Consider the following 24882-nt stretch of genomic DNA (forward strand, 5'->3'; position numbering starts at 1 on the left):
CATGTTGCACCTGAGACGGCTGTGTATCAATGCTCTGTGTTTGCTCACCATGGCTTCTTCAGGTAAGAAATAATCATGCATCAATATTTGGTCAGAAGAATGAAAATAAATGAAATATTTGTATGATTTGCAACTCATCAACGAAAGGAATTTGGCCTTCTCAAAGAACTTCACTGTTGCTCTAGGTTATTGAGCCCATTGTTTTATGTTCAGCTATCTACAAGGTAAACATTTGGTGATTATTTGAACAGGTTCAGGTGATTTGGGGGGGTTTAAATGCCAACATCATATGGACAATATAAACATGTTGGAATTATTTAAGTGCCTCTAAGGCCTTCAGAAAACACATTGGAACGTTCCATTTAGAGACTGTTTTAATCACATCACACAATCATCCTCAGCCAATGGAGGTGTCAAGTTCTCATGGAATTTTATTTTCCTCTGAGTATGAGAATTTCTCTATAATGGCTTCCAAGTTCCTTAGTTGGCATTAAAAGTTGCTTTAACTTCGGTCCTAAAGTCACATTTCAGTGATTGCCCTCCCATAGGCTCAAATAACTGCACTGTTATAAATGGACCTCTCTTTCTCAACATCTGGGGGATATGTGAAACAGCTTGATATCCAGATGGAGTCAAATATTTCTAAAACTGATATATATTTTTGATTATAATTTCTAAATAATCAATTTACACCTCTCTCCACATTGTTGATTATGCCTTGTTCAACTTTAATACAATATTACCATGGAATAATTTGAATTTGAATAGATAAAGTCATAGGCAGAAGAATAGATAGAAAAAGCCTACAGGAGTCATTATATATTTAATAATAATATGTTTTTATTTCAAAAATAAAACATTGCTGAATTGAAAATCTGCGTTTCATTTCCACGTTTTGCAGGGGTAAAACTGTGACCATATCCCTTGAAATGACAAATTATCTTGGAAACATCAATGTTTTTGTGCTGGTCTGGTATGTCTTTCATTCTGGAGTTGAACTTGTCCCACTGATCCTGCAGGGCTTCTGGCTCCTCAGTCTCTTGGCCTGCGTGGATTTCCCAGAGAAGAGCAGCAGAAAACTCCTCCCACGTCCTTCAATTTGCCAATAGAGATCACCAACAGGAACTTCACCAACGCATTACTCGACACCACAACTGAAAATTATCGCACCATGTATGGAGAAGTCGCTACCCTGGTAGGATGAATACCAATTTAAACACATTTTTAATTGTAATCGGCTAGCTTTCAGGCTAATATCGAACTCTTATTCAATAATTAAAACAAATATTTTCTTCCTCACTCACAAAATGAACTGAACCTGTAAAATCTTAATATCTAAAAAATATAATATAGTTAGCAAATGACATACCTAAGAGGAACTGGAAGAATATGTCTTTATACATTTACTAAGAACTTATAATAAATAAATAAAAAACTTGATGTACTGCATTATGTTACCTGTGTTGAACCATTTCTCAATCAAATCCATTCAGTGCATTATACAGTGTGTCCTTTACATAGAAGTTAGGGTAGTGGAAGAAGTACTCAGATGTTTTACTTAAGTAAAAGTAATGATACATTGTAAAAATACTCAAGTCAAAATCTTACTTAAGTGTAAGTACCACACATACTCGTAAACCATATTTACTGGATTATGTCTCTCACAGTTAGGTGTTGCTAATTTTAATTACTTTGTATACTGCTGCTAGATACTCAACCTATCATTTTATGTAATTTTATGTCAATGAATTTGTTAATCGATTTGTATATTGTTTTAGCTAATAACTCAATGGATGGTTTAATCTATGCCAAATAATCATATTTGTATTGTGACATCAAATGAAAACACTCAGGTAAAACACAAGCAACAACAAATGTTACTAGGTGAATATTACCTCTGTATTTAACTAGTTTAGCTATAATGTGTTGATCTATATTTATTTTCCTTCCTTCTCTTTTGCAGTTAGATCAAATCTATGTCTGCAAAGATGTGGGTTTATGTTCAAATCTCCACTATCAAGGAGTTAAGGAAATGACTTTCAGGTATGAATGAATAATATATATATATATATATATATATATATATATATATATATATATATATACATATATTTTAGAACTACTTTTGCTTATAAATGCAAGTAGATGTAGTAATCTTTCCTTAAATATTTGTAATGATTATCTTATAACAATATCAAAAATGGATGTATAGTTGTGTATAACTTCCATTATTGTTCTTTTTACAACACTTTCTTTCACAGCTCTGGATCAGTGATTGCCAACACAGTTATAAGCTTCAATACCAACCAAATAAACAAGCCCATGGTCTGGTATATCTTTCGTCAGCAGGCCAACACCATCCAACCCCAAGTTCTTCAACTGAATATGAGCTATACAACAGGTAAAAACAAGTTTTATGACATAATTCCAATAATTCCTCCTCTGTGATGTACATGTTGTTTCTGAAAGAAGCACTCTACATGTGTACCTCTTGTTTTTCTTTAGTTGACAACATGAAGCCTCCAACAACTACCACCATGCCAACTACCACCACACAAACTACAACTACACCAACTACCAGCACAGCAACTACCAGCAAAGCAATTACAACCACACCAACTACCACAACTTCTACAACAACACCAACTACAACTACCACCACACCAACTACAACCACAGCAACTACAACCACACCAACTACCACCACACAAACTACAACTACACCAACTATCAGCACACCAACTACCAGCACACCAACTACCAGCACACTAACTACAACCACACCAACTACCACAACTTCTACAACAACACCTACTACAACTACCACCACACCAACTACAACCACAGCAACTACAACCACACAAACTACCAGCACACCAACTACCAGCACACCAACTACCACCACACTAACTACCACCACACCAACTACTACCACACAAACTACAACTACACCAACTACCAGCACACCAACTACAAGCACACCAACTACCAGCACACCAACTACCACAACTTCTACAACAACACCTACTAAAACTACCACCACACCAACTACAACCACAGCAACTACAACCAAACCAACTACCACCACACCAACTATTACCACTCCAAAAACAACATCTGCTACAACTACCACCACAGCAACTACATCCACAGCAACTACAACCACAGCCACAGCAACTACCAGTACCACCACACCAACCACCACCACTACTACAACAACAACACCTGCTACAACTACTACAACACCACCTACTACCACCACCACAACACCACCTACTACAACTAGCACCTCTTTAACACCTACCACCACCAATAGAACCACAACACCTAATACCACCACCACAGACCCATCCACTACCACAACCACAGACCCACCGCCTCCAACCACCCCCACCACAGCACCCACTACCACAACCACAGACCCAAGTACAACAACTACCACAACAGCACCTAATACCATAACCAAAGACCCAAGTACAACAACTACCACCACCTCAACAGCACCTGCTACCAGAACCACAGACCCACCTAAAACAACACATTCCACCACCAATAGAACCACAGCACCTACTAATACCACAACCACAGACCCACCTCCTTCAACCACCCCCACCACAGCACCCACTACCACAACCACAGACCCACCTCCTTCAACCACCCCCACCACAGCACCCACTACCACAACCACAGACCCACCTCCTTCAACCACCCCCACCACAGCACCCACTACCACAACCACAGACCCACCTCCTTCAACCACCCCCACCACAGCACCCACTACCACAGCCACAGACCCACCTCCTTCAACCACTCCCACAACACCTAATAAGACCGATACCACCACAACAATGACTATTACAAATATCACTGCACCAAAACCTAATACAACTACAACACTTTCAACGTCCAATGTACGTACGGCGTCATCAGTCAAATCTGCTACTACCACAATTGGAGATCCGACAAAAACATCTGGAAGCCAAACTGAAACCTCCCCTGCTGGAAAACACACAGAATCGCACAGTGTTTCAACTGGAAAGCCCACCCATTCCCTGCCACCAGGGGGGAACAGCAGTGACTTTGTACCTGGATGGGGTATTGCCCTTTTAGTATTGGCCTCTGTCATCCTGTTGCTTCTGTTAATCATCTTCATCATGTTGGTGAGTTATCAAGCAGTTTTAATACAATATGCTTTTTCATTTCAATATTTCTGTTTCTAAGCTCTATAACATTTCACTTACTTCTCATTTTGTTAACTTTGATTTACCCATGAAAATGTAAATCTGCTTACATTTAATCAGAAGCTTTATCCCATTATAAGGACCACTAAAGGTAAACAAATAAAAATAAACTTCTATTTAAATAGAACCTTTCTATTGACAGTCATCGGCATCACTAATCACTTGGGATGGCTGCATAGTTGTATGTGAGAGTACCAGGGTTCTGCCTGGCATTGTACATCCTGATTCAATAAAACCATTAAATATACCTCCTACGTTACACACCAACACTTCCTGTGTTCTGATCTCCTATATATGATGTTCTGGCAACACTGCTCAACAATGGTTGCTCAGAAGATGAAATGAATGCTTTGTAAATGTGGATACTTCCCTTAATACATTGCCATGCCTTGCACTGTGAACACTTCGACTGTATAGTGTTGTTTCACATCGCAGATAGTTGCTGTGCCCTCACCAGAAGTGATGATTGCGCTGTTAGCCAGCTACCTAGCTTACTAGCTGGCAATGTTTGTTTGTGGTTCTTAATTTACCCTAAACAGATAACTGTAGATTATTTTTGACACCTGTATAATGGTACATTATTTAATAGTGAAAAAACCAACACATATATTCATTTGATTTGTAAAGTGCAGTGTTTACTGGAGCAACCACAATCAGGTCTGGCCACGTAACTTCCATTACGTAGCCAAGATGGCGATTGTTGTGTTGAGAAATGTTCCACACTAAACTTTGACCTTTATGAGTGCAACATCTAGGTTATCTTAGTACACTGCATTTTGCCATACTTTGCATACATATAAGTACGCAATTTAAGACCGACCAAAGTTGATTTGAATGATAATTCCCTTGAGATAAACCAGATTACCAGAAAAAATAACAGAACTGCAGCCTTTCTTGCAGAAAATTTAAGGATTTATGGAGCCTCTGTGGCCTTCAGCATCCTTAAAAACACTGAATTCTGGTCAAATATTTGTCTGAGTGAGACCATTACAATATTTGGGATGGGGCACAGGATTCTCTTTGGACTCCTTTCAAGGCCATGCCTTGTGAGGAAATGAATTGGGACATAGCTTTTTGAAAAAGTTGTTTCCTAGCTATCATCTGAACTGTTTTGTTGCTCCGTTCTTTCAGTTGTTTCAATGGTGTTGTATGCGAACGGAAAGTGGTTGTATGGACCCTGCTGAGGATCCATATTACAGTGAAAAGGAACAACCATCCCCGAACCCTCTGCCTGTATACTCACCTCAAACCCCAGTGACACAGAAACTGGTGCCAACCCCTGTCATTGTGGTAAGTACTACAAGTACTGCAGTGGTTTGCCACTTGGAAGGTCAGCGTGTTGAAGTGTCCTGAACCCCTAACTGCTCCCAAAGGCAATGCTGACTTCTACTGTAAAAGTGCTTTGAGTGTAAGTTATTGATATTGACTCTCTTTTTGGTCCTCTCTTTGAACAGGGGGATCCACCCAAGAAGAACAAAACAGGCTTCTATAGTATAAATCCCTAAGATTCTCTCAGCCCTCAAGCAGCAGGTAGAGCACTTCATTTTTTATTTCCAAGTACAGTATATTGATGGCTGTCCAGGTACAGTATATGGCCATTACCTTCTGGATTTGAATGATCTGCAACTTTAATACATATATATATATATATATAGTATATTGTAAATTGTGTTTATAATGTGATTTTTGATGAACGTTACCATTTCAATGGTAATCTGATAGTGATAAATAGATGTCGCGAGTCACATCGTTGGCATCGTGAGGCTCCAAAGTTAGTTCTGCTGGGCGGCCAAGGCTGGGTTTCAATTACTGTTTGAACTAACCTACACGCTTTATCAAATTGTAATGTAGGGCTTAATAAATAGGGACATTGTTATATTGTACATGATCATGCAACGTGAGAATATTTCATATTACTCTCGTTTTACATTGTACGTTGCATAAATGGCTGTGTGCACATGTGTATTTTCCCTACAGTATATGAGATGTGTAATTGTTCATAATGTTCATAACTATGTTTGTCTTCATGAGTATGTAACTATGTTTGTCCATCTTTATAGTCCTTTGATGTTTTGACACAAAGTGTTTTTATCAGTGGTAGAAGAAAAAAAACTGGATCGGACAACATGTCTACTCTTCAGGAACTGGCATTTACAATTCGTATAATGCCGATAATGCCTTGGCATTTCTGATATCTATCAGTTACAAACAGCAGTCAAAATTCAACTGTGTTCTTTTTATCTTTCAATTCATCATAATACAGCTATAGATAAAAACGATTGCATCTACCAACATGTCGATGTCTGAAGTTTGACTGCTGTTTGTAACTGATAGATATCTAATGCCGATAGCTGCCTCTGACCTCGCCCACTCTCTCAACAGAAGATCTTAATCAGGGCTTACTCATTACGACATTTGTTTGACACACACTCCAAAGATCTGATGAACTATACAAGGAGGCTGGGCTTTATGTGTATTTCAAACAAAGGCATGCTTTTCTATAAATCCTACTGTACTAACAGAGGATATAAAGCGTAAAGTCAACAAACAACAGGACACAATGTCACCAAGACTCACCTGGCTTAGGAAACACAGGGAGCAGTTATGTCTCATTGAGAGGAAAAAGTTATTGGTGATATACTTTTGTTCAAGTCATGGTGTGGCCGCTTGAATCATGGTTTAGTTCAGCTATATACAATATGTATTTAATAAAGTGCTGTAATATTTATGAATACTTTCTGTCCACTTTGTGTGTACCGGTGAGGTTCCCCAATTTTTCCTCTCATACTGTCATTAGAAAGTTTCAACACTTACGCAGTGTCCATCGCTCAAATTATTGCATTTTTATTAAACGGTAATAGTTATGGCAAAACTGGTAAAAAATGTAGTCAAGTGACATTGTAGTGACAAACACATTTTCGTTGTTGCTGTACAGAGCTTTTTAAATCATTAGAAGGATTGCATTGAAAATGCAGATTCATATTTTGGATTTATGTTTCATTTGGATGGTTACAGAGGAGGATTAAGGCCAAATGTGATAATATGTTTGAGATCTAAGATAAAGTCAGAATTCTGAGATTATAGTCAGTATTTCCTAAGAAGTTTGACTTTTTTCTCTAAATAAAAAAAAATCCCTTTGGGTCAGGTCTCAAGAAAGTTCACATTTGGCCCTAATTCTCTTCCATAAAAGGGGGCTGAGTTTACCAGCTTCACACATTTTTCTTTTTCAGGTGACTTAAAAATGAATGTCAAGTTGTTTAGCAGCTTTAAACACACAAAGTTCATTTTAAAACAGCTTAGCTTTTTTTGTGCTGTTCATGTGCTATTTTATTTTATTTTATTTACGCGAGCCCACCTTTTTATTTACCATGTTGGTCTACGCTCTTTACTCATGCCTTTTTCTATCTACCTTTCCTGTTGTAAACTTCCTTGCTGTGGGACAGTAGACAACACACACTGCTCAGCCCGGTTGATCCCCCCCCCCAACCCCCCCCTGTGCTCTCCTTCACAGGCTGCAGGGAGCCGAGGCATGCTGACCAAACACACCCTCCTTCCACGGTGAAGAACAGCAGGGCTTAACAACTATCAAATGTTATTTATTTCAGTTTTTTTTTTGTGCCATATTTCAGCTCACATTTCGAAGTTTAATATATATAAATATTGTATATACTGATATAAATAATGGCAACATTACAAACACAGCTTTGAGTGATAGCTGTATATAATGCAATGCATGATTTTATTAAGTTAATTGTTACTTAGGTAACACAATCAATTCAAAGGAACTGAATATGTATGCTTTGATTGTAACCATATTTGTTTGAAATATTTGTTATATGTTCATTATTGAAAACAATTAAATCTGCCTCATAATGATTTAAACAAGATGCTGGTGTTTTTGCATGATTTCTTCCTTCTAGTTTTAGAATTTACTCCAATTCATTTTCATCTGAACACAGCGGCCTATAGCCAGAGATAAGAAAAGCATGCACTCACAAAGACAGATCGCTAAATAGAAAGGAAACAAGTTTCCCATTAAAAGATTTGAATCGATGTGTGGGCTTATTTATTCCAAGGTGTTAAGTGTTAAGTAGCCATGTTTAGCCTGGAGTCTGGTCTGTTGAGCACTGGCTTCAATTGAGAGGAGAAGTTATCAACTGTGGCAGCTTGTGCAGGTCTTCTTAGAGATGGAATAATATATTTCTTCTTGTTGCATTGCATTTAAATGTTGTACATCTTCATATGCAAACAATTGATGATCCATTTTAAATGTATTACCAACTTCCTGTCTGGCCTTAAAGAAATATATCAAGTGCCAATGACTAAGGTTACATGCATTAAATAGTCTGACACTCCTTAAAGTATCAATAGCAGAATAGAGCATCACCAAGACAGACTTATCCACTAACTACTAGCCTGAAAATGGAAGCCTACCAGACCTTTGTACTGAAATGAATCCACCGCAACTGGAAAGCTCTTTCTGAAGAACTCTACACTATACAGCAGCAGGATCCACTTCAAAATTGCTGTTTATATTGCATGCTAGCCTGAAGTTGAACTGAAGTTGTAAGTCCTTAACTATTGGTTCACAGCCTGTTCCATGACCTGACTTGAAGACAGTAAGATAACAACATTGCTAGGTTGGATGTAATTGTTCTTCCGTTTAAACAACCGACAGGCCCTTGGAGAAGAGGGCCTGTCGACAATGAGAAGAAGACACTGCAGGAGAAAGTGAGCATCAGCAGAAAGCAAGATGTGGCGAGTAAGGCCAACAGGTACCTTGATCGCGAGGTGGATGAAAAAACACAGCGCTGACAGACGAAACATTGGTGAAGGCAGGGAAGAATAAAATGAGGAAGGCCTAATGGTGGACAGTTAGCCAATTATTGTGAGCACGATAAAATCAGAGGTGTTGTGGAAGGCGCAATGTCCTCATCAGCACCAGGCCTCAACGTATGCTCTGGAACTCAAAGCTGCTACGGTACCTCATGAAAACTGCCTGGAAAAAGCAACATGTTCTTCCTGAGTGGCAAACAGCAGTAGTGGAACTCATGCCCGATGAAGTACTTGGGGTTGAAGACTTCAAATACATCAGACAATTCAGGAGCAGCGCCGTGTTAAATTTAGAAGAATCTTCTCAGTGCTGGCCATAAAGATGACCAACTACCTGATTGATATATTGACACAAACTGCAAGAAGGCTGGAATCCTAGACTCCCCAGGGTGTCTGGAGGCCTCTGCGATGCCTCCCAAGCTCAGCAGATCCAGAGATGTTGTGGAAAGGGCGATGGCCTCACCAGCACCAGGCCTGTACATACCCTAGTACAGGGGTACTCAAATACAAATCTTAAAGGTCCGAACCATTTTTTTCAATAAGACAAATATCAGTTTATTCCGGTCATTCAAACTTTTAAACAATTGCAACAAGATTCTTAACACGAGGTTTCAAAAACTAAAATAATCTGTATGCAGCAGTTTTCATTGTTATTCTGTCTGTGCTTGATCCCTCAGAGTCGCAGTGTAAGAGCTGCACAGTTATGAATAAAGGCAGCTGCACCCTCTTTCATTCAGCATTCCCATTAGTGCTTTATAAATGTATTGCCCCCTTCTGTGTCCACTGAGGTTCGTCAGGCCCAACACATCTTCCACAAACTCCCCCTTTGCCTCATCATAAAATCTCACAAACACCAGCAACTGAAAATTGTCAGTGGACTCATCCACAGCTAAGGAAATGCACTGTGCATTTTTTATTCCATCACAAAGCTGATTAATCAAATCACCAGCCAGTATTTATGTTCTTCTGGTTGCTCTGGAATCTGAGAGGCGAATTTTTTTGATTTGACCTGTTATTTTCTCATTTTGTTTGCCTTCAAACATGGTCTCCATTACTTCAGTCATGCATTCTTTTATACTTCAGTTATTATCCAGTGGAAAGCCCTTACCTACTGGCCTAGTTAAATCAAAGTGGTTACTTTTTTTTGGCTGGGCAGTGTAGTTTTACACACCGTCTTATTTGACTTTCTCAGGACTTAAAACTGTTTTTTGGGGGCAAACCCCCACAAAGAAAAAAATATATTTACACACGTAAGGTCATCATCTTAACAGTTTTGTATGCTCATCCGTGAGCAGAGCATCAAGTTGACATGTCTATTAGCTGAATGCGGCGATTACCATATTGTTCAGCAAAACGCCTCACAAAATTATTAAGGTCGAAAGCTTAAATTTAAAACATTAAAAAAAACAATCGTTAGTTTTACCCAAATAACTTGATTTAATTGTATTTAAAATAACATTTCCAAAAAATTAATCCTTCGAATCTGCCTGTTCAGTTTCTGTTGGAATGTGAAGGGTTAAATGCAGTCTCTGCGCGTTATGTGAAGACGGGAGAGCTTAGGCGCGTTCAAACCGCAGTACTTTTCCCACTTAAGTTCCGATATAGTTGCGAAATGTCGCGTTCACACCAAAAAGAGCCGGAACAAAAATGTGTTCATGAGAACCTTTTTACCCCCTTTTCCGTCCCTGCTATACCTCGTTCACACCAATGCAACTCCGGTTCAAGCTCCGTGCTAGGTTCAGAACCGGTTCTTCGGTTTAGCTCAGACTCTTTTCACTCCGCCCAGAGTCCGAATAGTGCTGCGTCATTGCGTAACCGTTTGCGTGCCTGCTTCATAAAGCCAAACCGCGTGGAAACCCCTCACAGCTCACACCGACAACAACAACAACAATGGCCGATTGTGCTCCAGCTTCCTCTGTTCCTCTTCGGAAGACCAGATTCCCAGTAGGTAGCTGGTCTCTTCAGTGGACCACTGCTGCTTGTTAAGTTTCTCCATTGTTGGGTACAAACTGGATAAAATGCGGGCTCTTTGTTGTTGTTCAGGAGTTGATCCCGCTCCTGCCCCTGCCCCCGCCTCGACGTAAGTGTGACATATGCGGTGCTTTTGCTCTAGCCCAGTGTTTCTCAAACTTTTTCATACCAAGGACCACTTGACCAATAAAAAAACACTCGCGGACCACCTAACTCCACAAATATCCAAAAACACATAGTTTTTCTAGAACAGATTACAAATCGCCTGAAAATGGTACAAACAAGTGGCAACATGTGTGATGAAGATGTTGCGCTGAAACTTAAGCTTGCTCCATTGCGGAGATATTCCCGCGAGAGTGCGGAAAACTTAAATGTATTTATTTATTTCAAATGTGAAATGTTACCAATATACTCACGGACCACTAGGGGGCGCTCACGGACACTTTGAGAAGCACTGCTCTAGCCGGACAATTTTTTGGTGCTTGAAACAAACCGGATTCTGGAGCTAAGAGGCTGCTCCGCTGCGTTGTGAACAGGAAAACCCGGTGCTTTTCAAGCTCCAGCTCCGAATCGGCTCTGAAACACCGTTGGTGTGAATGAGGTACTAGAGAGCAGGTACTTTTATGGGAGAAAAAGGTTCCTATTGGCTGGGCGGAATGCAAACCACGGCCCGTAAAACTCCCAAAAAGTGTTGTGAAGCCGCCATTTTACTATCCTGGCATTAGCATTATTAGCATTAACATTAGCTAATCGCACAAACGCAGAGAGACTAACTTATGACAACACAAAAGAAAACATGGGAGCGGTGGAGATGAGGAGGTATCGGCGTTCTGGTGATTTACTCGGAAGGCTTCTACTGAAGCCAGTCCCCAACTCCGGGACTTCCGGCCGGGGACTTCGGGTGGCAGTATACGCCGTGAAGTTGTTTGAGGCCTGCCAGTAAACCCAAAACAGAAGAAGAAGAAGTGACGTCAGCGGCTTCATTTCATGGATGTATAATAAGAACTGGGCTGAAGTCGAATAGTCCATTTAGCTTAGGAACCTTACCTTCCTAACGGAGTGAAATGACCCGGAAGTCCCTCAGTGGCAGCCAAGTGTCGATCGAATTCTCTAGATCAGGGGTGTCAAACTCAAATACACAGTGGGCCAAAATAAAAAAATCGGTACTCGTCGAGGGCTGGACTGGTTCAATGTTTATTGCAAAAATTATTGAAATGAACTTATTGGACATATTAAACCTGGACCTAACAAAGCTTAAATGATTGCCTATTAAAGCAACATTAAACATTAAATAATCAATTGCATTCATTTCTTATGGCTCGATCTGCAGCTTTTCCCGAGTCATTTCTTATGAGTACATGTTTCCACAGGCCAACAACAGCTTCAAAAAAACTATTTCCCTCAAAGAAAAAAACAAACATGCCCTGTTGTCGCAAGAAAAGAAGTGCAGAATGAAACATCGATTGAAAGTCAGTTTGCTGCTCTGTGATGCTAGGTCAAGCCAGATACTTGGCATCTCATCCTGGGTGCAAGTTCATCAATGTTTGGGGTCAGGCTCTGAGCTGAAGAAATCCTCAGGATTGAGTGAAGGTGTGCGTGCAATATACCGGTGGGCCAGATCTAATAGTTATTTAAAATTATCCTGTGGGCCGAAATTGAATCCACCAAGGGCCTGATTTGGCCCCCGGGCCTTGAGTTTGACACATGTGCTCTAGATGATAGGAAAGGAGGTTTCAAACTTCCTTTATAACCTCCTTTAGCTTAGGAACCACTGGACCTCCCTTTACGAAAGGAGAGGAGAAAATGCTGCCCCACAATGCCTTGCAGCCGCAGCATTTGCCGTCACACAACATTCGGCCGTTCACGGAAACAACCGATTATGACCGAAAGATTGTATCATGAAAGTTACGGTAACTTGCCAAAGTGCTTTGTTTTGAACGCTCATCAGTTTATAATCAAAAAGAGAAATATGAACTTTAGTTTTTACTGAAATGATCAAATAAAGTCAACATTTCACAGTCTTTACTGAGCTGTGTTTGTTCAACTTTTAAAAGATGTTTGAAAGGTGATATACACAGTGATAGATATTAAGGACTAACATTTATAATAAATACATTTGTATTTATTTTATGATCTTTTCATAGTTCATACAATCATACGTATTGGGATCATTTGTATGAATGTGGACCGGAGGGAGAACAGCATAAGTTTCACTTTCCTTTTTTATTTCAATTCCAACTTTGGTCATGAAGAATATGTTTCTCTGTTGTCCACATTCATAAAGCATAAAGCAACAGCATCAGAGCACGGTGCAGAGTCTCTAAATGAGTTTACAGTAGTCCCTCGTTCTTATTAAACATCCATGTTGTAGTCCGCTGTATAGAAAACTGTAGTTTCCATAGTTTCCCCACAGCAGCAGACGCACATTCATGACGTCCGCTGGCGCATCATAAACACGTCAGATAGTGAAAGTGCAGTCGGATTCTCTAAAGTACCGTAGTCTCTTCTCCTAAGTCCTTTTGAATTATCCTATCCATTATTTTCATTAGTTTTACCTAAATAACTTGATTTAATTGTGTTTAAAATAACATTTCCAAATAAATAAATCCTTTGAATCTGCCTGTTCAGTTTTTGTTGGAATGTGCAGGGTTAAATGCCATCTCTGCGAGCGAGTTACGGCCCGTCTACACTACAGGCATCGAAAAATGCTTTCAACGATTCGCCCATTCACTTGAATGGGGTGACGTAGAAGATTTTTAATCTTCACCGAACTGCATTGTGGGGAGCATGGCATGGCTTTGCAAGCATCACGAGCATCTATCGGCATCAAAAGTTGAACAATGTTCAACTTTTGAGGCTCGATGCTTGGCATCAGCCAATCAAATCCCGTTTTTGCAAATCCCGCCAGTGCAAGCGCAGCCAATCAAACCGCGTGCAAGCTGGGAGAGCCAGACCGCAGTTCATTTCCTCATATTCCAAACGAGATATTATGGTAGCAAATCACCCGGTTCTTTACGACCAAAACTATTTACCGGGATACAAACCGGAGGAACCAGGCATGGAGGGAGGTGGCAGAGACAGTGGGTGAAACTGTAAGGTTTTTCGCCTGTTTGGAGAGTTTATATCCAGTTTACTTCATTTTAACATTGCTATTGCTTTGTATGTCGGGGGCGGGAGATTCATGTGATTGGTTGTTGTTCGCGTTGCTCGCAAAAAATCGCCAAGCTTCAGACACGCCCAGCTTCAAGATTTTTTGATGCCTGTAGTGTAGACGGGCCGTTACAGCACGGCGTGCGTTGAAAGCTTCACCATTCACTTTGAATGGGGTGACGTCACTTTTCGCCGAACTGCATTGTGGGAAGCGAAGCGGAGCTTTGCTGGCGTGGCTCGCTGCAAGATTTTAGCAATGTTCAACTTTTGAAGCATCGGCAGAAGCGTCAGCCAATCGAATCATATGCCAGTACAAGCTCTAGCCAATCAAACCGCTGCTTGTGTGTCAGGGGCGGGAGGTTTATGTGATTGATCGAGTTTCAGACACGCCCGCCGGCAAGCTTCAACGCACGCCGCTGTGTGAACGGGCCGTTACTGTGAAGACGGGAGAGCTTGTTGGTCCCTCTGTACCAGCGCTGTATAGACTGAGAGTTATGTCATCTCCGTTCACTCCAATGGACCAATTTTTTTACAGCAATGGCGGATCGTGGAGCCTCTCAATCGTTCCCCGGAAGTTAGCGCCAAGGCTAGCAGCGCAGTAGAGTTGCAGCATAATAGACCGTTCGTGACAGACTTTTGAAAGGTAAGAAGAAGTTTAAAGATTTATATTGCGGATATTATCAGGACATCTGATTCAAATTAACATGTGTATTAAAGGATGTCAGTGGGTTATCCCTAAATTAGTAGATTTAGGGAACGTTTACAGATAACAGATAAAGCTACCGGATCAAGTTAGCAGCACACGTTGAACAGCCTTTTAATTGTAAATTCCGTTCTCTTAATGTCATTTCGTCCAACATTGTTGAATTAGAGAAGAGGGGCTTATAAACGGGATTGTATGCGGGGGTGGAGGGAGTTAAATATTAGATAAATATAAAGTTTGGTGCGTGTAAGAGTCAGTGTTTTTAGCAGAGCCATATTGTGTCCTTGTGATTATGTTGATTATTACCTGTCTGTATTATGTTGCAGCTCAGCTGATTTTGGATTGATGTCAAAGGGAGAGGGACTTAAGTGAGAGTGAAAACACAAGGTAAGTTTAATACTACTGTTTTATATAAGTAAGCATACTAAAAATGTATTCTATCACTGTATTATATAAGTAATCTTTTTAGTAACCTACTGTATGGCAGGTGGAGGGGCAGTGATGTTACAGGTGGAGGAGCAAGACTGCAAACTCACAAGACAGAGAAATCAAAGTTTGTTCTCCAGAGAAGAGGTTGATTTCACTTCAATTTTTTATTTCATATTTTCTAAAGATGTAGAAATGGCACAAAAAAAACTTGAGAGGTGTAACCAAGACAACTGTAACAACATGAGTAGAGAGCCACCAAGGTTTTTCAAGTCCCTCTCTCACTCCATTTTGCCAACCCAAACTTCCAGGTACATGACGGGACACCTTGCTTGTTTTTGTTGTTTGCGCTCCTCTGGCTGGGTGCTGGCAGGTGGAGGGCAGTGATGTTGGCAGGTGGAGGGGCAGTGATGTTACGGGTGGAGGGGCAGTGATGTTACGGGTGGAGGGGCAGTGATGACATGGCACTGTAAATTTTCGAACATTTAAAATATTATACCACTTAAAAATAAGAAATATGACTTTTGTTACTAAGAGTTCATACTTATTATACCTGTGTCACCTTTCACACTATAGCTGTGATCATGAGCTATGGGCTTTGTAGATACAGGTCCCGGGGTGAATCGTGGTGCAGGGGCCCTTCTGTTTTTGACCACAGGGCGATGCACGAAGATGGTGGGTATAGCCTCTGCTCTCAGCCTAGTCTTGCCCTTTTTTGCCTTGACAAACTGGTCTGTATCAAAATGTGCCTGCGGAGTGACTTGAGGTTACTTCACACACAGAACAACTCAGTTTTGTCTGCCCACATACATATTCCATAGTGGTTGAATACACGGTATTAGGAAACACTTTATACTTACTGGACATGTTATACTCATTACATACTGTATATAAAATATGACCAAGAATGTGAGACAACTTTATAGAAATTAATATCACATCTGTTACTGATGCCATTTGTCATACTTTGTTAAACTCACAAATAATAAAGTTCCATAACTTCAGTTGAGAACAAAGACCACACCTTATCTCCCCAAGGCAATTTCCCATCCAATAGGTGTGCTATATAGGTGTGTATAACCCTTTCTCCTGTCTGTTACTCCCTCTTTCAGCACAAGAACCAGAGGGGGATTCAATGGAGCCTGAATACCTGCACTGAGACCCTCACCCTGCACCCTGAGTCTCAACTCTGTGTTTTTCAAGCCTTTCCCTGTTTTTTTGTATTAAACAAAACATTAAGCTTTCCCAATGGTGTGGTTTTCGTTTTGTGAAAAAGTGCAAATGCAGTGTTTGTATATAATTACCTCACATATTTTTTTGCTGTTGGTCGTGAAATTGCTCCTGCTGACTTGAGCCAGCCATTTTTTCCTCCGCTCTGTGTCAGTGGGGAAGCCGTACATTCGTACTCCTTTCTCTGAGCGATTTGAGCATCCCCAGGCAGCACAGCAAACCATGGTGGCGACTAGGAGGCAGCACAGCAAACCAGGACAACACGGAGGAAAAGGCACAGACAAACTGCATGATATGCTATTCAATGTTTATTGAATTCCATGTATTTGCAATGGATGTTCCTAAAACAACACATTTAACATCATCATCATCATCATGCTGCTGCTGCTAGTCCTTTGATAGTCACCTGTCGGTCTCCTGTCCTTTCCGAAAGCCATAAAGATGACATTAGTCATTTCGATAACTTGTGTCCTCAATTACCATGGGATTACTGAAACTACCATGAATTTAAGAAAATGGTAGAAATGAATCTAATCTGAATTTTGAAGCATTCCTTTAGATCCCCTCCCTCTAAATATATCAATAAACATTAGAAAGTGATGCTCCTGACTACTATACAAGTTTAAGAAGATAATATTGGTTTGAAAGAATTCAAAGCTATAAATAAACAGCAACAGGCTCTTTAACCAAGGCACTGTTAGCCTAACATGTAAACTAGTTGTTCACACTAATCCTAATATTATCACTTAATATTAGCAAATTCTATTTTATTTTTTAAAACATATTGATGTAAATACATACATATATCGATTTGTTGTATAAATATTGCAAATCAAAACCTTTATTCACTAATAATTACCAAAAGTCGAAGTTCTATCTCCTGTTATCAATGCATTCACATTGCCCGCCATGAACTTCCGGGGAACGATTCTCGTCTGCATGAACCACGTGACGATAACCGTTTTTGGACTTCCACTGTCGTAACTCTTCTATCTATACGGCGCTGGGCCTACCTAAACCCGTCAAATGCCCAGAGGGCCCGCTATAGAGAGGCGAAGTCCCTCCCTTTCCGGGGGACCTCCATGGGACCTTATTTCGTTTGGAAAATAGCTCCAAATAAGGTCTGTGGAAAACGAACCTGTTAGATAAATGCACGTTTTGTTCTGCCGGATAATATCCACATGTCTTCCCTACTTTTATAATTTTCGAATCATAAATCTAATCGATAGATTTATGATCGATAGATTTATGATTAGCATAAGTTCCTTCATGATGGCTCATGTCAGTGATAGTGATGACATCGTTGCGAAATTATTAACCGAGTCATTTTCAAGATTGAGTTACATTACATTGCATTTAGCTGACGCTTTTATCCAAAGCAAATTACAATAAGTGCATTCGACCAAGAAGATACGAACTTAAAGAAAACAGAATCATATAAGTACATCAGGTTTCCTAGACCCAAAACATTTCAAGTGCTACTCAACTGGCTTTAGATAAGCCAGTCCTTTACTAGTATATAAGTGCTTTTTTAGTCATTCTTTGTTCGTAATTCTATCATGTTACAATGATAAATTGGAGTGGCAAAGGATAAGCTGCATGACCCCGCCATCAAGCACTTCATCCAAAGGGACAGGAGGATGGACTTTGTGTTTAAGTGATTTGATCAACAAAGGGAGGCCTAAGTCATTTTCAATGTGGGCCGCCGTGCCAATCCCTGCCCATTCACACCCTGAAGCAATAAAAGGATTGACAGGAAGACTTCATCACCATTATTGTAGTTTTGATTTGATTTGGTGGGGTTTAAATGCCAACATCATATGGACAATATAAACATGTTGGAATTATTTAAGTTATTAAAGGCCTTCAGAAAACCCATTGGAACGTTCCATTTAGAGACTGTTTTAATCACATCACACAATCATCCTCAGCCAATGGAGGTGTCAAGTTCTCATGGAATTTTTATTTCCTCTGAGAATGAGAATTTCTCTATAATGGCTTCCAAGTTCCTTAGTTGGCATTAAAAGTTGCTATAACTTCAGTCCTAAAGTCACATTTCAGTGATTGCCCTCCCATAGGCTCAAACAACTGCACTGTTATAAATGGATCTCTCTTTCTCAACATCTGGGGGATATGTGAAACAGCTTGATATCCAGATGGAGTCAAATATTTCTAAAACTGATATATATTTTTGATTATAATTTCTAAATAATCAATTTACACCTCTCTCCACATTGTTGAGTTTGCCTTGTTCAACTTTAAGACAACATTACCATGGAAATGTGAATATACAGATAAGGTCATAGGCAGAAGAATAGATAGAGAAAGGCTACAGGAGTCCTTATTATTTAATAATAATGTGTTTTTATTCCAAAAATAAAACATTGCTGGATTCAATACAGTCAGTTCTGAATATCCGCCTTTCATTTCCACGTTTTGCAGGGGGTAAAACTGTGACAATATCCCCTGAAATGACAAAGGATCTTGGAAACATCAATGTTTTTGTGCTGGTCTGGTATGTCTTTCATTCTGGAGTTGAACTTGTCCCACTGATCCTGCAGGGCTTCTGGCTCCTCTCACGTCCTTCAATTTGCCAATAGAGATCACCAACAGGGACTTCACCAACGCATTACTCAACACCACAACTGAAAATTATCGCACCATGTATGGAGAAGTCGCTACCCTGGTAGGATGAATACCAATTTAAACACATTTTTAAATGTAATCGTAATCGGCTAGCTTTCAGGCTAATATCGAACTCTTATTCAATAATTAAAATAAATATTGTATGGAGAAGTCGCTACCCTGGTAGGATGAATACCAATTTAAACACATTTTTAAATGTAATCGTAATCGGCTAGCTTTCAGGCTAATATCGAACTCTTATTCAATAATTAAAATAAATATTGTCTTCCTCACTCACAAAATGAACTGAACCTGTAAAATCTTAATATCTAAAAAATATAATATAGTTAGCAAATAACATCCCTATGAGGAACTGGAAGAATATATCTTTATACATTTTGTAAGAACTTGTAATAAATAAATAAAAAACTTGATGTACTGCATTATGTTACCTGTGTTGCACCATTTCTCAATCAAATCCATTCAGTGCATATACAGTGTGTACTTGTATAAGTTAGGGTAGTGGAAGAAGAACTTAGATGTTTTATTTAAGTAAAAGTAATGATACATTGTAAAAATACTCAAGTCAAAATCTTACTTAAGTGTAAGTACCACAAATACTCGTAAACCATATTTACTGGATTATGTCTATCACAGTTGTAGGTGTTGCTAATAATTACTTTGTATACTGCTGCTAGATACTCAACCTATCATTTTATGTAATTTTATGTCAAAAAAATGACTGTGTAATCGATTTTTATATTACTTTTGCTAATAACTCAATGGATGGTTTAATCTATACCAGATAATCATATTTTCATTGTGACATCAAATGAAAACACTCAGGTAAAACACAAGCAACAACAAATGTTACTAGGTGAATATTACCTCTTTATTTAACTAGTTTAGCTATAATGTGTTGATCTATATTTATTTCCCTTCCTTCTCTTTTGTAGTTAAATCAAACCTATTTCTGCAAAGATGTGGGTTTATGTTCAAATTTCCACTTTCAAGGAGTTAAGGAAATGACTTTCAGGTATGAATGAATAATATATATATATATATTATAACTACTTATGCATATAAATGCAAGTAGATGTAGTAATTTTTCCTTAAATATTTGTAATAATTATCTTATAACAATATCACAAATGGATGTATAGTTGTGTATAACTTCCATTATTGTTCTTTTTACAGCACTTTCTTTCACAGCTCTGGATCAGTGATTGCCAACACAGTTATAAGCTTCAATACCAACCAAATAAACAAGCGCATGGTCTGGTATACCTTTACTCAGCATGCCAACACCGTCCAACCCCAAGTTCTTCAACTGAATATGAGCTATACAACAGGTAAAAACAAGTTTTGGACATAATTTCAATAATTCCTCCTCTGTGATGTACATGTTGTTTCTGAAAGAAGCACTCTACACGTGTACCTCTTGTTTTTCTTTAGTTGACAACATGAAGCCTCCAACAACTACCACCACGCCAACTACCACCACACAAACTACAACTACACCAACTACCAGCACAGCAACTACCAGCAAAGCAACTACAACCACACTAACTACCACAACTTCTACAACAACACCAACTACAACTACCACCACACCAACTACCACCACACAAACTACAACTACACCAACTACCACCACACCAACTACCACCACACAAACTACAACTACACCAACTACCACCACACCAACTACCACCACACAAACACCCCCACAGCAACTACCACCACACCAACCACCACCACTACTACAACAACAACAACAACAACAACACCTGCTACAACTACTACAACACCACCTACTACCACCACCACCACCACCACCACCACCACCACCACCACAACACCACCTACTACAACACCTACTACAACTAGCACCTCTTTAACACTTACCACCACCAATAGAACCACAACACCTAATACCACCACCACAGACCCATCCACTACCACAGACCCACTTCCTTCAACAACCCCCACCACAGCACCCACTACCACAACCACAGACCCACTTCCTTCAACCACTCCCACCACAGCACCCACTACCACAACCACAGACCCACCTCCTTCAACCACCCCCACCACAGCACCCACTACCACAACCACAGACCCACCTCCTTCAACCACCCCCACCACAGCACCCACTACCACAACCACATACCCACCTCCTTCAACCAACCCCACCACAACACCCACTACCACAACCACAGACCCACCTCCTTCAACCACCCCCACCACAGCACCCACTACCACAACCACAGACCCACCTCCTTCAACCACCCCCACCACAGCACCCACTACCACAACCACAGACCCACATCCTTCAACCACCCCCACCAGAGCACCCACTACCACAACCACATACCCACCTCCTTCAACCACCCCAACCACAGCACCCACTACCACAACCACAGACCCACCTCCTTCAACCACCCCCACCACAGCACCCACTACCACAACCACAGACCCACCTCCTTCAACCACCCCCACCACAGCACCCATTACCACAACCACAGACCCACCTCCTTCAACCACCCCCACAATACCTAATAAGACCAATACCACCACAACAATGACTATTACAAATATCACTGCACCAAAACTAATACAACTACAACACTTTCAAAGTCCAATGCATCCATGGCTTCATCAGTCAAATCTGCTACTACCATAATTGGAGATCCAACAAAAACATCTGGAAGCCAAACTGAAACCTCTCCTGCTGGAAAACACACAGAATCGCACAGTGTTTCAACTGAATCGCACAGTGTTTCAACTGGAAAGCCCACCCATCCCCTGCCACCCGGGGGGACTTTGCAGTGACTTTGTACCTGGATGGGGTATTGCCTTTTTAGTATTGGCCTCTGTCATCCTGTTGCTTCTGTTAATCATCTTCATCATGTTGGTGAGTTATCAAGCAGTTTTAATACAATATGTTTTTTCATTTCAATATTTCTGTTTCTAAGCTCTATAACATTTCACTTACTTCTCATTTTGATAACTTTGATTTATGCAAATGTACATCTGGTTACATTTAATTAGAAGCCTTATACCATTATAAGGACCACTAAAGGTAAACAAATAAAAATAAACTTCTATTTAAATAGAACCTTTCTATTGACAGTCATCGGCATCACTAATCACTTGGGATGGCTGCATAGTTGTATGTGAGAGTACCAGGGTTCTGCCTGGCATTGTACATCCTGATTCAATAAAACCATTAAATATACCTCCTACGTTACACACCAACACTTCCTGTGTTCTGATCTCCTACTCCTGGCAACACTGCTCAACAATGGCTGCTCAAAAGATGAAATGAATGCTTTGTAAATGTGGATACTTCCCTTAATACATTGCCATGCCTTGCACTGTGAACACTTCGACTGTATAGTGTTGTTTCACATCGCAGATAGTTGCTGTGCCCTCACCAGAAGTGATGATTGCGCTGTTAGCCAGCTACCTAGCTTACTAGCTGGCAATGTTTGTTTGTGGTTCTTAATTTACCCTAAACAGATAACTGTAGATTATTTTTGACACCTGTATAATGGTACATTATTTAATAGTGAAAAAAACAACACATATATTCATTTGATTTGTAAAGTGCAGTGTTTACTGGAGCAACCACAATCAGGTCTGGTCACGTAACTTCCATTACGTAGCCAAGATGGCGATTGTTGTGTTGAGAAATGTTCCACACTAAACTTTGACCTTTATGAGTGCAACATCTAGGTTATCTTAGTACACTGCATTTTGCCATACTTTGCATACATATAAGTACGCAATTTAAGACCGACCAAAGTTGATTCGAATGATAATTCCCTTGAGATAAACCAGATTACCAGAAAAAATAACAGAACTGCAGCCTTTCTTGCAGAGAATTGAAGGATTTATGGAGCCTCTGTGTCCTTCAGCATCCTTAAAAACACTGAATTCTGGTCAAATATTTGTCTGAATGAGACCATTACAACATTTGGGATGGGGCACAGGATTCTCTTTGGACTCCTTTCAAGGCCGTGCCTTGTGAGGAAATGAATTGGGACATAGCTTTTTGATAAAGTTGTTTCCTAGCTATCATCTGAACTGTTTTGTTGCTCCGTTCTTTCAGTTGGTTCAATGGTGTTGTATGCGAACGAAAAGTGGTTGTATGGACCCTGCTGAGGATCCATATTACAGTGAAAAGGAACAACCATCCCCGAACCCTCTGCCTGTATACTCACCTCAAACCCCAGTGACACAGAAACTGGTGCCAACCCCTGTCATTGTGGTAAGTACTACAAGTACTGCAGTGGTTTGCCACTTGGAAAGTCAGCGTGTTGAAGTGTCCTGAACCCCTAACTGCTCCCAAAGGCAATGCTGACTTCTACTGTAAAAGTGCTTTGAGTGTAAGTTATTGATATTGACTCTCTTTTTGGTCCTCTCTTTGAACAGGGGGATCCACCCAAGAAGAACAAAACAAGCTTCTATAGTATAAATCCCTAAGATTCTCTCAGCCCTCAAGCAGCATTTAGAGCACTTCATTTTTTATTTCTAAGTACAGTATATTGATGGCTGTCCAGGTACAGTATATGGCCATTACCTTCTGGATTTGAATGATCAGCAACTTTAATACATATATATATATATAGTATATTGTAAATTGTGTTTATAATGTGATTTTTGATGAACGTTACCATTTCAATGGTAATCTGATAGTGATAAATAGATGTCGTGAGTCACATCGTTGGCATCGTGAGGCTCCAAAGTTAGTTCTGCTGGGCGGCCAAGGCTGGGTTTCAATTACTGTTTGAACTAACCTACACGCTTTATCAAATTGTAATGTAGAGCTTAATAAATAGGGACATTGTTATATTGTACATGATCATGCAACGTGAGAATATTTCATATTACTCTCATTTTACATTGTACGTTGCATAAATGGCTGTGTGCACATGTGTATGTTCCCTACAGTATATGAGATGTGTAATTGCTCATAATGTTCATAACTATGTTTGTCTTCATGAGTATGTAACTATGTTTGTCCATCTTTATAGTCCTTTGATGTTTTGACACAAAGTGTTTTTATCAGTGGTAGAAGAAATAAACTGGATCGGACAACATGTCTACTCTTCAGGAACTGGCCTTTACAATTCGTATAATGCCGATAATGCCTTGGCATTTCTGATATCTATCAGTTACAAACAGCAGTTAAAATTCAACTGTGTTCTTTTTATCTTACAATTCATCATAATACAGCTATAGATAAAAACGATTGCATCTACCAACATGTCGACATGTGACATGTTGCATAATGCCGTAATGCCTTGGTTTGGGGGAACCGCCTCGACCCACCTTTCAGGCTTCAACTTCACTGAAAGAGTAAAAACAGTAAACACGGAGATTCAGGGCGATTCTTTAACTCAAATGTAGAGCACACCGATTTCAAACCATATGTTTTTTACAGGCATGTATTATAAAAAAAGAGAAGACAACACAAAGTCAATCTATTTTCAAATGTTGACACCTAAAGTATCAAATTGGATTGACAAAACCGGTTTGTTTTACATTGCAAGACTAGAGCTAAAGAAATACCCTCAATCTGTGTTTACTGTTTTATACTCTTTGAAGCCGAACACTCTGTTATATGGTTCGAGGAAATGTTCCTCAGAAAAGCCAAGGCAAGTTCCTGAAGAGTTGACATGTTGGTCGATGCAA

The 24882-nt window shown here is 39.9% G+C and overlaps 1 protein-coding gene and 1 long non-coding RNA gene across 2 annotated transcripts; both read left to right on the forward strand.

The window, feature by feature from the left end:
- The first annotated feature begins 2007 nt into the window (after positions 1 to 2007).
- On the forward strand, positions 2008 to 7937 carry LOC307022427 (uncharacterized protein). The gene is made up of 6 exons (XM_079655239.1): positions 2008 to 2043; positions 2262 to 2401; positions 2506 to 4160; positions 5373 to 5531; positions 5696 to 5771; positions 7753 to 7937. Exons 1-5 carry the CDS (start codon positions 2033 to 2035, stop codon positions 5744 to 5746), a joined length of 2016 nt encoding a protein of 671 aa, XP_079511365.1. The 5' UTR covers positions 2008 to 2032; the 3' UTR covers positions 5747 to 5771; positions 7753 to 7937.
- Positions 7938 to 14671: 6734 nt separating this feature from the next.
- On the forward strand, positions 14672 to 16568 carry LOC307022628. The gene is made up of 4 exons (XR_013803460.1): positions 14672 to 14838; positions 15225 to 15285; positions 15368 to 15999; positions 16437 to 16568. It is a non-coding gene; the product is annotated as an uncharacterized lncRNA (long non-coding RNA).
- The last annotated feature ends 8314 nt before the right edge of the window (positions 16569 to 24882 follow it).

Source organism: Notothenia rossii (assembly GCF_949606895.1).
Source record: "Notothenia rossii genome assembly, chromosome: 10".
NCBI classification, from domain to species: Eukaryota; Metazoa; Chordata; class Actinopteri; order Perciformes; family Nototheniidae; genus Notothenia; species Notothenia rossii.

Coding starts and splice junctions, on each gene's coding strand:
- LOC307022427 (XM_079655239.1), top strand. Junction 2,402..2,505: donor GAATATGAGCTATACAACAG/GTAAAAACAAGT, acceptor GTTTTTCTTTAG/TTGACAACATGAAGCCTCCA. Junction 4,161..5,372: donor TAATCATCTTCATCATGTTG/GTGAGTTATCAA, acceptor CCGTTCTTTCAG/TTGTTTCAATGGTGTTGTAT.